The 14830-nt window shown below is 33.8% G+C and overlaps 1 protein-coding gene across 2 annotated transcripts in view; it reads left to right on the top strand.

The window, feature by feature from the left end:
- The first annotated feature begins 1467 nt into the window (after positions 1–1467).
- Positions 1468–14830, top strand: part of SAD1 (Small nuclear ribonucleoprotein family protein) — a 43571-nt gene continuing 30208 nt past the window's right edge. Inside the window, exons 1-2 of one of the 2 annotated variants that reach the window (XM_089820206.1) lie at positions 1468–1735; positions 1833–1956. In XM_089820206.1, the coding sequence (XP_089676332.1) occupies positions 1702–1735; positions 1833–1956 (158 nt within the window). In that variant the 5' untranslated portion in view covers positions 1468–1701. The remainder of the gene's footprint in view (positions 1736–1832; positions 1957–14830) is intronic. The other variant, XM_089820205.1, reaches the window with a different exon arrangement.

Below are 14830 nucleotides of genomic sequence, written 5' to 3'. Positions count from 1 at the left end.
GTGATATGTTTTTCTTCTCTCCTTAAAGAAAAAAACATTACTTTGGTTTTAGTAGTATTCACCAGCATCCCAACTTTGTGACAGAATTGCTCTAAGGCCCCTAAATGATCTGTATGATATGTATTATTATTTTTAATCTTAAAAATAGGAAAGAAATAAAATTAACAAGAGACACAATGCGTCATAGTTCCCGCCTAATGCATAATAGCTGTAGAGGTGTAGATGAGTGAGAACAAGGTTAAATAGTTCTAAATTAACATTGTGAATGCATTAATTTTTGCCTAGAAATGCACTTGTGATCTGATAGGATGGCTCATATTTTGTTGTTAAGTTCTCGTGTTATTATATATTTGGGCATTTAAGCCCAAGAATAAGAGGCCAAAGTCCCCAATATGGCACTAAGTACCTAATATCATACTACGATCAATACATATGCTTTAGACAAATTTGCACCTTCTACATTGTGGAATGAGGAAAGTTATCCATACCAATATTTGAATTATAGAACTTGAAGAAGTGACGAAGCATTTGGAGTATCACATTATATGTTTAAACATATTATGCATGCTACTAGAGAACCATAAGTAGTTGGAAAAACCCCCCCAACGATCAATACATATAAATATGATGTTGATGAATAAATATGATATAATAAATAAGAAATAGAATATAACTATTTAATTTTAATACATAGTTTATAAAAACTTAATAATAATTTACATATCTTTTAGAATTGAATTATTTCTTTTTTGTGGTTATTTCCTTCAGTATGTTTTTTTAATGTAAAATATAATTATTAATTTAATATCAAAATATATATTTAAGTTTTAAATATATTTAAACTAAATGATAAATTGTTTAAATATAAAATATTATTAATAATAAATGATATAATTTACAAATTGTAACACTTATTAATTATACATATTACAAACACTATTATAAAATATAATTAAAAAATAATATTGTTTAATTTATTTGTACAAAAGTAAAATAACACTAATAATTTAACAACTTTTATTTAAAAATCAAAGTTTAAAAAAATTAGAAATTCAAATAGAAAGATATAAAATATTGAAATTATATTTTTATTGAGAATTAATATTGATTAGACATGTGTGGGGTGGAAGATAAAATGATTGAAAAAAATAAAATCTTATCAACTTGTCACAAATGTTGAAAGGATAAAGTTGTAATTAATGCAAGATGAAGTTGTTAGAAAATATTTGTATTTTTGTTGGGAAAAATTAATTTTCTTACCTACCAAAAATAGTATGAACCAATAGAATGATTGAAAAATGTGATTTATAAAATAATGAAAAATTAAAAAAAAAATAAACATTTGAAATTTCATATAATGTTTTAAATTCTTTAATTTGATTGGTCAGTGTTAATATCATATTAGCACTCAGATGAATCCATAAGTATTCCTTTCCGATATAAACGGGTTGAAAAAAAATAATTAATGAGGAGCCCAAAAAGCAATTTTAGTAAATCGCAGCTTTAATCGTAAGTTGCAAATTTAGCTTCAATTGTAAGTTGCAAATTTAGCTAAATTAAACTTCCCGTTTGCAAGAAAAGAGCGTTTCAGATCCATAAAAGTTCTTAACAGTACGTAGGGGCGCAGCGCAGAGACACTTACGACGGCGTCATTGTGATTTCCATTGTTGTTGTGAGCAGAGCAGAACAGGTCATTACAACATGGCAAACAATCCTTCACATCTTCTTCCATCAGGTTTTCTTTTACCTTTTGTTTTCACAGTTATAGAATGCTCTTAGCAATCCAGTATGTTTTGCATCACAAGGAATATGTGTTGTGATGGTGGGTGCAGAACTAATAGACAGGTGCGTAGGGTCAAAGATATGGGTGATCATGAAAGGCGACAAGGAGCTCGTTGGCACTCTTAGAGGCTTCGACGTTTATGTCAACATGGTTCTCGAAGATGTCACAGAATAGTCAGTCATTTCACACTTCAAATATGTTTTTTTCCTCTTTTAAATGCTTTTCAATTTGACTGTATTTGTGGGGTTTTCTGTAGTATCTAGGATTTAAGAATGAAACAGAATGGCAAAAGGTTCTCGGGGATTTGATATTATGAAGTCAATCATTTCGACCGCAAATGGGGTTTCGATTCAGAAACTTTGGTTCTTTTTGAAATTTAGCGGAAGCTTCACTTTTGCGTCTGAACCAATTGCTAATCTGGTGTACGAGACCTATCTTGTGTTAACCGTAGCAGACTGCTTTCCATTTTTCTTATATATCGCTATGTGCTCTTTAGGTTTGGTAGAGCTAATTTTATGATACCGGTGAAGAACCGAAAGTCCATTTTATTCGAATGCTCTTTGCTGCTGGTTTTTTTGTTGCCGCTTGTAGGACCTTTTTGAAGGCATTTTACGAAGAATGTGGAATGATTTTGAAGGCATTCTTTCGCGGAATAACCTTAGATGATATTATTATGCAAACCACATTCCCAAGAGTTAAACCTCAGCAATGTTCGTTGTACCCCATTAAGCCCTGGTCAGGTTCTTAGAGTCCCCCCCCGTATACCATCAAATCACAACCTCGTTGACTATGAGATTTCATTAATGCCAGGTCCCTGTAATCAACTTCTTCTCCGCCTTTTGTAATGAATAAAATGCAGAAATAACAGAGGAAAAAGTGTTTTTGTTAAAATTCAAAGACATAAATTACTTGTATATAGACGTAGAGAGTAAATAAAAATAAGAGTTTATCCCATGAATTTCGCAATATGGATTTGGTCATAAATTGCATTGCACAATCATACTGCGCAGTGCATAATTGTTGATGATAACTATAAATAATAATTTCAAAATTTATTTTGAAATTAAAAAACCGTAACTGCAAGTGGTAATGCTTATTGTTTGTTAAACTTTTAGGATTACTGTTAGGATTTTTTTGGTTAAAAAAGGCCTAGCTGGAACTTCAAATGCTTTAACATTTAGGGTTGGGATTTAGAGCCTTCATGCAATAACTTATGGCATATTCTTTTGATCCAAAAGGGTTTGGAAAACATATGAAAATAGTAAAGTAGGAATAGTGAACAAGTTTTAGATTCAAGGACAATCGTTTGATAGCGCTGTAGACAATACTAGACACAAATTACAATGCAAGTGAGCTTGAACCTGTCATAACATGGCCACACTAGTGTCCACAATTCTGCCAGCAATAAATCTTGGAATTCAAATTGTACGATCATCAATTTAGCATCTAGTTATTGTTTATCTTCACCACAAAACTCAACTATGCTATGGAGAAAACTATAAATAAAGCATCTTTGAGAGCATTAAATCATTGATAGTTGGAGAGGTTGGAAATGTTGTATGTTTTGTTCTTCTAGGAGAAATAAGCAAAGGCAAGATTGCACACTTGTTATAATAATCTCCTTGCTATGTAATAAAAGAAGTTAGCAAGGCACTTTATCACTACCAAAGCTGGTTTACCCTTTACATTGAGGTTTTTTAAAGATAAATCCATGTGTTGTGAGGTGTTCATGTTTAATTTTGAAAGCATAGCTATTCTTCTCTTAACAATATTATCTTTTTATTTGCAAAACAAGTGGGAGACTATAAATATTCTATCTGATTATAAACTCCAAAGTAAAGTTTATAGATTAATTTTTGTATCAAAGTGGTTTTTTCATTTATAGATTTATGAAAGGATTTTGTATGATCATAACAAGAGCTACAAGTGCAACCATGCAGGAGTTGATTGCATCTGTCACAACATTAAAAGGCCACATAAAAGGAAGCATAGAAAAATAAGAATGAAATCACAGAAAATGAGTAAAGATTGAAGCAACAAGAATAGCACTAGTAGGCAACAAGGTAAAATGGAATATGAACAAACTTCCTTTCGTGAGTTGCTCAAAGCGATGACAAATAAATTTTGTATTATCACAGATGATATGTAAGAAGAAGATTTGTTAAATGTGCATCTTTTTAAGATATAAAGAAAAGTAGAAACCAAGTATTTCAATAGACAAATTAATGGATAATATTAGAGATACAAATTAAGTTGTTAGAAGTCTATTCTAGTTGTGCATAAAATAAATGAAGACCAATGGATTAATTTTGTATGCCTTTAGATGATTGTGTTGGCAATACACATATGTTGTATAGTGATGTCATTGTTGTCAAGCTATGTTGGATACTTAGTATCAGGTGATTGAAGGCTATTCTGGAATGTTGAGATGATGTTCAAGTGCTTGTATGAGTTTTTCACAAGGGTCTGGAGATTAGGTAATTGTATTTTGGTTTGCAATGCTCCATATCATAACACCTTGGCTTGTGGCTTTAGTATGTGTATCATAAATCTATAGGGAAGGTACATTCCAAGTTTAAGTGCTCAATCTTTTTGCAAATAAAATGGTAAATGACTGCATGTTGTTCTATACAATGATTGAGTATCTATTGATTAAATGCTTTGCATTTGTTTGCCAGTGATGGTTTTGTACCGTGGCTTTCAGTTAGGTTTGGTTCATGACAAATGATAATATGTTGTGCATTGCAAGTGTTTTTGGTGGTCCACATGGTGAATTAAGTTTGAACAAATTGGTTTGCTTCACCTGTCCAATATTCTAGAGCCGATTCGAGTGTTTTGGGACCGTGCAGTAGCATGCAAAGATTAATGCAAAGTTTTGGGTGTGCTTGAAGGCCATGCCAGCTTGGCTTGATGGTGCTCACACCTTCTGCAAGGCATTGGAGATAGAGTTCTTGTACGACAAATTAAGCACTACATGTTTAGGACAACCTAATTATTATATGTCGTGGAGGATATTTATATGTTCAAATCTTTTTTGTGCAATGTAGGAATGTATGTGAAAGGTTGAAACGAGTGCAAAGGTGTGCATGTGTGAATACAAACAGATGACTCGTGGATGTGAAACCTAATGAGTAAGTTAGTTTTTTGATGTATGAAACAGAGAATTGTAATCAACATTTTTGAGAATGTCTTTCTACTATAGTTCATCAAATGTATTCATTGTAATGATATGTTAATGTATCTTGCTCTAAAGAAGTGATTTTCAGTCTGCAAGTTCTTTTTATCTTGCCCTAACTTAATGCATCTTAGCCTGTAGGTCAGGAGTAGTAAGCTTCCTTGGCAGTGAGCAAAAACAATTATTGTAAACAATCTTCATATGGTTTTTGGATCTCATCGTGGTTTTACCCTCCTTGTGTTTTTTCATGTAAAAATATTGATGTTCTTGTAAGTCGCATTATGTGCTCTTGTTATTTACTCGTGCATATGTGATGAATGGATTGAATGGGTTATAATTGATTAATCATTTTAATATATGCCGATTCATCCCTTTTAGCATCCAGAAGTGTTCAACAATTGGTATTAGAGCAAGGTTCCTAATGTAATAGTTTAACAATTGAGTTAGATCCTTTATTTGAACATATAAGGTCCTTAGCAAGATGAATAAAATGTTTGATTTGGAGAAAGATTTAAATGCCACAGAACCTGAAGTATGGGATTTGATGGAATAGTAGATTGTAAAGGAGAAGTTAGATTTTCTTTTGATGATTAGAAAGATACAAAGCTCTATGTAGAGTATATGAGGATAAGCTTAAGAAAGCCAAAGATATTGTCCATTCGAAGATTCAAGATAAAGGAGAGAAGATTGTTGATTGTCTAGAAACCAAGCTACATGACAAATCTGTGAAATGCGCTAAGCTTGAGGAAGAGGCTACCTTGAGGAAGAATTTGAAGAATGCAAAAGAACAAATTGACAAAGGATTGAAACTCAAAAGTGGTAGTGATTTGCTGGATGAAATGCTTAGCTTTTAGAAAACATCAAAAGACAAGGGTTGTCTTGGTTTTGATAAAGGAGAAAGCTCTAAAACTAATGGAAAAGATGACAAATGCAAGTCTAAGGTTAAAGATGAATAAAAAAAGACACAAGAGGATCATAACAACTTCATTTCGGTCTAGAACAAGTGCTTACAAAAGTTAGCTAGTGCTCAAACCAGGTATTCTCAATCTTTCAACAATAATTGTTTTTTTTGCAACAAGTTTGGACATCGAGCTAGTGAATCTAGACAAGATCAGCTCTTCAAGACCTCAACCCATTACTGGTTAATGCCATGCTTGATGGAAATTTGGTTATAAAGCTAATGAGTGCAAAAGTAGAATGATGAGAAATGGTTTCATAAGTATAAACTGTAGAAATGCGCATTCATGTAATGATTACTATTATATAGGTAACAAATTTGGACACAAGGCTGCTGATTGCATATTTAAAACTAGAAAAGAGTGGAAGTGGCCTGCAAAATAGTTCTACTTGTTACTATTGTAATAGTTAAGGACATGGCATTAGGGCATATATCCATGTTTTGTTAATTGAGATCGACTCTACAAAGTTCAATGATTTGTTTTCAAAGCTGGTTGAAAGTGATATGAGGACATTTAAACTCGAGTACAAGCATATTCTAGAGAAGGGTTTGGATATCTGGAAAGAGTTTTTGGATTTTTGCTATGAGTCTGAATAGATTAGGATTATGTTGAGTAGAATACATGATGGTGTGATATATTTGGACAAGTCGTAGAAGATTACTAAGGATGCTATTAGGGCATTGACAAGGTTGAGTGCTTTTGGAATCATTTTAGTATTGAAGCTAGTGAAAACAACATGCTTCCTAAGCTAATGGTGCACAATTTGAACTAGAGCATTATAGGAGAAGACATCATAGGTCTCGGTGTTTGATACGTAGTGAAGGATCTTGCATATAAAATCTATTTCGAGAACCATGAGGGTACCACAATTGCCACCGCCATCTACATGGCTTATCAAATGGTGATAGAGGGTGCTAACTTTGATTTGTGAGGGTTGTTGGGGGAGCAATTTATGGACAACCTAGAAAGAACTAAGAAGACAAGACACCCATACATGTTTGGGTCTCTTAGTATATGTTTAGAATATTGGTTCTCGAATCAAGTATTGGGTATTTAGGATAAGCAATGGAACAAATTTTCTCCTGTCACATCACAAATAAAGGCACATGCAAGGAGTTTTGGAGGCGATACAATTGCATATAACACCCTATATTGGGGTTTCTTGAAGAATTTGCAAATGGAAATGGAAGAAAGGGAACAATATCCTTGAGATTTGGTCTAGAAAGAGAAGGGCAAAGTCACACTCTTGGTAAACAAAGACAATTGTTACATGGAGTTAGTAGAATGAAGAACATGTTGGTCGCTTGAGTTTCGATATTAAGTTATTGCTTGGGATGTAAAGAAAATTATTGACATTTTGCTACAAACTCCTAAAGATCTAAATGATGTAAGATTTGGTATGGAAGAACTAACAAACAAAATAATTAAGAAGGTTGGGAAAGGACATGAGAAAAGAATGACAATTTTTTCAAGAAATTGGGTTTACCCTAGGTGTTAGAAGCTTTTGGAATGGCTCCTTTGGAAGAAGGTAGTAGTAGACAAGTTCTCAAAAGATCCACCAAGTCTCCTTTTGTTACCCCACCTATTGTGAAGAAGAAGTTCCTCTGGAACTTTTGCCAAAGGGAAATCAATTGAGAAGGCCCTAAGGCCCAAAGCCAAAGCTAGAAGAGAAAAGATCATGCTAGAAGTAGATGAAATTGATTTTAGAAATGATGAGGAAGATGAAGAAGCAAAGGAAAAATCTATTGTAAAGAAAAGAGAGAAGAGGGCAAAGGAGGCAAAAGAAGAAGATGTGGAACCTTTTGTGCAGAAGAAGTCCAAAGTCACTTCGGTAGAGACCACTATAGAAAAAGGAAAAGGAAAGGAGAAGAAAATTGAGGATGCTCCTCTAGCTGCTACCACATATGTGCCTCTAGATCTTGAAAGTTTAGTAAATGCCACAACCAAGGATGACTCACTTGGGATATCTTAAAATTTGTATGAAGATGCTCCTCTGATAGATAAGGTTACAATTAAGAAGGCAGTTATTCTATGTAGGACAAATCGCAACCTTTAATGCATTTGGATGATATCTTAGACAAGCTTCCAAAGGGACTTAGAGATGCATTGAGTGTAGAAAGTTAGGTGACAATATGATACAAGCATAAATTTGAAAACAAGCCTTAGATAATATATGTGCTTGTTTGTCCCATGAAGGTGAGGTAAAGATCTCCCATGTAGTTAAGTTCAAAACAAAGGAAAGGAACAATACTCTTGTCGGAAAAGATGTGGAAGACATTAACCGGATAACAAAGCATATATGTGCTTGTTTGTCCCATGATACAAGCATAAATTTGAAAACAAGTTTTAGATAATATATGTGTCTGTTTGTCCCATGATACAAGCATAAATTTGAAAACAAGCCTTAGATAATATATGTGCTTGTTTGTCCCGTGAAGGTAAGGTAAAGATCTCCCATGTAGTTAAGTTCAAAACAAAGGAAAGGGCTAGTACTCGTATGGGAAAAGATGTGGAAGACATTCACTGGATAATAAAGCATACAAATTATAGAAGAAAGACAAGTGAAGTCCTTGCAATTATGAAGATGGCTAAGACAACTCCTGTGGAGAAGATTGACATGGAAGAAGGTCTAGTGGATTCATCTCTTTCGGACATCAAAATGAATGATGAAACAATGAAGAGTGTTTGAGAGAACATTGGTGAAAATGTTGGCAATATGCTAGGTATACATAAGGTTTCAGAGAAAGGATCTAGACGAGGAAAAGATTGTAGGGGAGAGCTTTGACAAGGGAACATAAGAGAAAAGTAAAGATATAGATTGATGAATACCCTTTGATTCAAAGACCTCTCGAGTGTGTAGATAAAGTTTGAACTAGTAATGACCACAAAAATTTTGCAAGTGCTAATGAGACAAGGTCAAATGGATTTGACCACACACCCCTCTTACTAAGTTGCATCTTGTGACATACTCCATCACTTTGATAGAAAATGATTTATTAAATCACACATGTAGAGCACTAAGTTGGATGAGGTTGCAATTAAGGTTTTACATGAGTGCCTTTTGGAAGTCACAATAGATTCTCTTTTGTCGAGTGTACAACAACTGAAAATTTTGTTTGATTCTTTCAAAGATTACGTTTCTAAGTTGGAGGCTAATTTACAAAAGGATATAGAGAAATGAACAGAGTAAAAGAGGATATAGGATTTTGTGGATAGATGTGTAGTTGCACACAACAGGTTGCAACACAACCTCAAAGAGTTTAGGAAATGTGTAGATGGGGTGATTGTAGTTTATCAATTTTCTCATAGATTGCCAATTTCCACCAAAAACATAAAAGTTAGATAGATTCAATTGAGTCTCAAATTGTGCAGATGTTTAGTGCTTTATATCTAATAAAGGACAAGGATGGTACTAAAAGGGTACAAATAAAAGATGCTCTTCCTACAAATGTCCTTGTTGGTAGATCAAAAGGAGAAAATCAGGAAGCAATTCAGTGGTTTTGAGGATTCTTTATCATGGAGGGGATGGAGGGGGGGGGCAATGTTTTCTCCATTTTTCCCTTCATTGGAGGGATAATTGCATTGTCTTCTTCGATGGATGTCATTCTTGGGGGGATATTATTGAGACCTCCATTCATCATTAGATGATTTGCATCTCTTTCATCTCTTTTTTGAAGAGGAATTTTTTTCCCTTGAGGACCTCCTTTTCCTTGTTTGTAAGAGATTAGATTCATGTCTAGTTGTACATTGGTACCAAATTGTGAGAAAGTGAAGTCCACAAAGATAACTAAAAGCGGGGGGGGGGGGGGGGGGGTGGGTGAATCAGTTATGCATTTAAAACAACTCTCAATATCTTTATTAATTCCGAAACATTTAAACTATAGATGCAACAACCATAGAAAGATAACCATACACAATAACACCAGATATGTTAACTAGGGAAACCCTGAGCAGAGGGAAAGCCTCGGTGGGAATGATGCCCACAAGATGATGTACTAATATAAAAGTTCCTTGTAAATGTATGGACTTTGTTAGGAGCCAATGAAATACAATCAGTACAAGTCCTTGTCAGGAGACTTTGAATCCCTGTCAGGAGATTCCAACCCTGTTAGGAGTTGTGCCAACCTTGTTAGGAGTTGAAAGGAATTGAATCCACTGTTCAAATAGCCTCAAACTGTCTTCACTAAACAATCTTCAGGATAGCATATCCAAGTTTTGAACCAACTAAACAACTTCTTTGCCAATACAGTTCCTTTGAAGCTCACAGTACATCCTCAACATCAATCTCTGCTTTGATCAAGCATAATTCGCATCCAAAGCTCGCATAACCAACATAATGATCTCACTGATGATTACAACCAAGGAAATAATCTTTCCTTTATACCAAGTCCTAAAACAAGTATTGAGTCGGCCTTGAGGCTTTCTCAATTTACAATGAGTAATATAGGACCATATTAAGATATTACATTACACGTTACAATCAACATTTTCTAAAATGATTTTGTCAATAGTTGGCCTCTTGGGAAACATACACTGAACAATCTTCACAAATTTTCATAGAATGAACATCTGATTCCCCCATGTTAACCATACCATCATGAACATGTCTTCAATCATAATCCAAGTATGATGAACGATCCTCAACCTCACCAAAAAGGTACAATGCAAATACCAAAAACTATCAACCAGAAACTCTCTTTGAGAACAGTCTCCACAAAACTTTATGTAACTCATTCAAATCTTCATAACTCTTTCCGCAATCAAAGATATAGCATCAAGACAATTTCATGAATATACCTTCAAGTGCACACAACATAACTCTTTGAACACGAACCACGCTTAACAAATTTTCCTCTGCAACTTTGGCTGAACTATTCAGAAAATTGATATGTTGACATCAATGACAAATACTGTCATGATTACAACACAAGTACTCAATCATCTCTTTGGTATACTGACAAACTTCCCATACAACTGCATCAAGCATTTATATATAACAATCTCCTCCTTTGGCATTGATGACAACATAAAATGAAAACATCTAAGTACCATGAATACCAAAATACATTTATTCCTCATTTGCCTTTACTCCCCCGTTCACGCTACTAATGAATGTAAACATAAATCTCAATCTCAGATAGGTTGTAAAAAGTTTTTCATGTTCTAATCACAACCATAGAATACATCAATAATCAATGTGGATGAAGAAGGTGTTAACCTCCCCCATACATAAACATCAATACTGTCTCCCAAAATAACAAAGAAATTTCTCTCCCCATTTACATCAATAATAATCATGTATCACTCTTTTCCCATAAGAATGTTCCAAAAGAGTGTTTTTCATGTAGTAATCTCTCCCCCATTGACATCAATGACTAAGGTATCATTATGTCAATTCTCAAAGTTCAATATTTAGTCCAATGTGCAAAAGCTGAAGTGTCCAAAGACACTGTTAAATACCTTTACCAAGAGTCCTTAATGACTTAGCTCAAACACGAATACTCCTTCATAAGAGAAGCATCAAGCATCAAGTCTAGACAAAAGAATAGTGCTTTGTTACATACTAGACTGAAGCATTCTCTGCATCAACTACTCTGAAGTAGGTTGGGGCATGACCCCAAGCATACCTCTCAAGTACTCAAATGTGTCCTTAGCCAAAGGTTTTGTAAAATATGTTTGTTATCCGCTCCTTTGTGCTAACATATTCCAATAAATGATCTCTTTCTTTGCTACCTTTTCTCTCAAAAAGTGATACTTAATTGAGATGTTCTTTGTTTTTGAATGTAAAACTGGATTCTTTGACATCCTCATTGTACTTGTGTTATCACAATGTATATGATAACAGGCTCAGTAATCTCAATTCCAATATCCTTCAGCATCCGCTTCGTTCAAATTGTCTAATTACAATTATTTGCTGCTGCTACACACTTTGCCTCTGCTATACTTCGTGAAATGCAATCCTGTTTCTTGCTCAACCAAGAACCAATCTTCCTTCCAAGAAGAATGCTCCACTAGTGGTGCTCTTTCTATCATATACACTTCCTTTCCAATCAGCACTAGTGTACACACACAATGTAAAATCATGTGATCTGTCATACCATAAACCATATTCAGGAGTTCCTTCCAAGTATCTAAAAATTCTTTTTACTGTTGCAAGGTGTGTCTCTTTAGGGTCTAATTGAAATCGTGCCACAATTCCAACTGCATTAGCTATATCAGGTGTAGTATGTATCAAATACTGCAATCCACCAATCATAGATTTGTACTTTGTTTGTTTTGCACTAGGGGATTCATCTTTGTTGGATAACTTACATCCAGTTACCATAGGTGTTCCAACAGATTTACAATTCTCCAATCCAAATCTCTTCAACAAATCTTTAAGATACTTAGCGTGTGATATGAAAATGCCATTTTTATTCTGAATAATTTGCAATCCCAAGAAATATTTCATCTCTCCAATCATACTCATCTCAAATCCTTTCTTCATCTCTTCTGAAAATTTCTTGCCATCTTCATCATTTCCTCCAAAAATGATGTCATCCACAAATACTACAACAATCAGCAAACCATCTTCATTCTTTCTCAAGTACAAATTGCTATCATCATTACCTTTCACAAATCCCAAATTTGTCAAATGCTTATCCAATCTTGCATACTAGGCTTTAAATCCTTGTTTTAGTCCATACAATGCTTTCTTCAGTGTGCAAACCATATCCTTTTCTTCTGGCAAAGGAAAGCCATCAGGTTGTTCAATGTATACGTCTTCTTCAAGTTCTCCATTTAGAAAAGTTGACTTAACATCCATTTGATAAACTTTGAAGTTCTTGTTAGCTTCATATGCCAAAAACATTATCACTCCCTCTAATCTAGCAATAGGTGCAAAAGATTCCTCAAAGTCAATTCCTTCTTGCTGTGAATATCCTTTACAAACTAGTCTTGTTTTGTTTTGCACAACTTTACCTTTTCATTCATCCTGTTTCTAAATACCCACTTAGTTCCAATAACATTCTTATCTTTAGGTCTAGGAACCAATTCACTAGTTTTGTTCTTTTCAATTTGCTCTAATTCCTCTTTCATAACTTTTATCCAAAAGTCCTTTTTTACAAGCTTCATCAACATTCTTAGGTTCAACTTGAGATTTAAACACAATTCTTCACTAACCTTGTTTCTTGTCATAACTCCTTTGTTCAAACTTCCAATGATTTGTTCCACAGGGTGATCTTTTGCCACATTTCTATTAGGTGTCACTTGCTCAATTTTGATTTCGAATCTAGGTTCAGATCTTGGTTTTCCTCTTTCTTCTTCTCTTTGTAATTCAGCCTGCAAATCAGTGTCAGTTTCATAAAATAATTCTTGCTCAACATTTTAATTGGTAGTCATTTGATTAGTCTTTCCATCAGAATCATAATCAAGTATCCTTTCTTGAATTCTGAACTTTTCATCAACTCTCACATTTGCACTTTCAACAATAGTCTTCAATCTCTGATTAAAACATCTATATGCTTTACTCTTCAATGAATATCCAATAAAAAAATTCCTTCATAACTTCTACAATGAAACTTTCTAATATCATCATCTCATAACATTTACTTTCTAAGATTATAAAGTATTTCATAGTAGGTGTATGTCCAAACCAAAGTTCATAAGGTGTCTTACCAGTGCCTTTTCTAATCTATACTCTATTCATAGTGTATACTACGGTGTTCATTGCTTCTCTCCAAAAGATATCTGATACATTATTCTCAAACATCATTGCTCTAGCTGCTTCAGTCACTGATTTGTTCGTTCTTTTTGCTATCCCATTCTGTTGCAGACTCTTTAGGGGCTGAAAGCTGTTTCTTTATACAATTATCCTTGCAAAAGTTGTTAAATTCATGTGAAATGAATTCTCCACCTCTATCTGATCTCAAACATTTAATCTTCAAACTAGATTCATTCTCAACTCTACTCTTAAATATCTTGAATTTCTCAAAAGCTTCAGATTTCTCTCTAAGAAATGCAACCCATATCATTTAGTGAAATCATCAATAAGAAGCATAAAGTACCTTTCTCCATTAAAAGCTCTTGTTCTTGTAGGGCCACTTAGATATGCATGCACAATCTCCAACTTCGTTCAAGTAGTAAACATCTTGCTTGGAAATGAATTCTTCTTCTGCTTTGCCAACACACATTCTTTGCAAATGATATTAGAAGGTTTCACAATCTTAAGCAAAGCTCTAACTATAAATGTTGTACTAACCTTCATAATGTTATCAAAGTTAAGATGAAAAAATCCCTTATGCCATAATCAACTGTCATCCACTTTAGCAACCAAACATGCCATTTTAGTAGGGTTCAACTGAAATACATTACCTCTTGTTCTTGTACTAGTACCAATCAATGTGCCATTCTTATCCTTGATAATGCAAGTCTTATTTGTAAACTACAACTAATATCCCTTGTCAACAAGCTGTCTAACACTCAAAAGATTATGTTTCAATCCATCCACAAAGTAAACATTCTGAGTGTTAGTCTTTCCATCAAGAGTAATAAATCCTTTTCCTTTTATATTACATGCTACATTATTTCCAACTCTAACTATTCCTCTATCATAACTATTGCATTCAACAAATTTGTTCATATCTCCAGTCATATGATGGGAACAATCACTATCTATAATCCAATCAGACCTTTTCTTCTCAATCTGTGATACTAAGGCTTTCTCTTCTTTTATTTCTTTTTTAGGACTTTCTTCTTTAATAACAACAAAGCCTATCTCATCATCCTCATCATCACTATCATCTAAGAAATTCACCATCTTAAAATCAAGTTCATCATCCTCAATAAGAAATAAGCAATCTATAGGTATTCTTGACTTGTAAGGCTTTGTAGGCTTAATCGTCTTTTCTCTCTTAGAACATTTAGATGAATAAT

The sequence above is a fragment of the Cupressus sempervirens genome, chromosome 3 (genome assembly GCF_028749045.1).
Source record: "Cupressus sempervirens isolate cs-2001-9-10 chromosome 3, ASM2874904v1, whole genome shotgun sequence".
Taxonomy (NCBI): domain Eukaryota; kingdom Viridiplantae; phylum Streptophyta; class Pinopsida; order Cupressales; family Cupressaceae; genus Cupressus; species Cupressus sempervirens.
This window is presented reverse-complemented; position numbering and strand designations above follow the sequence as displayed.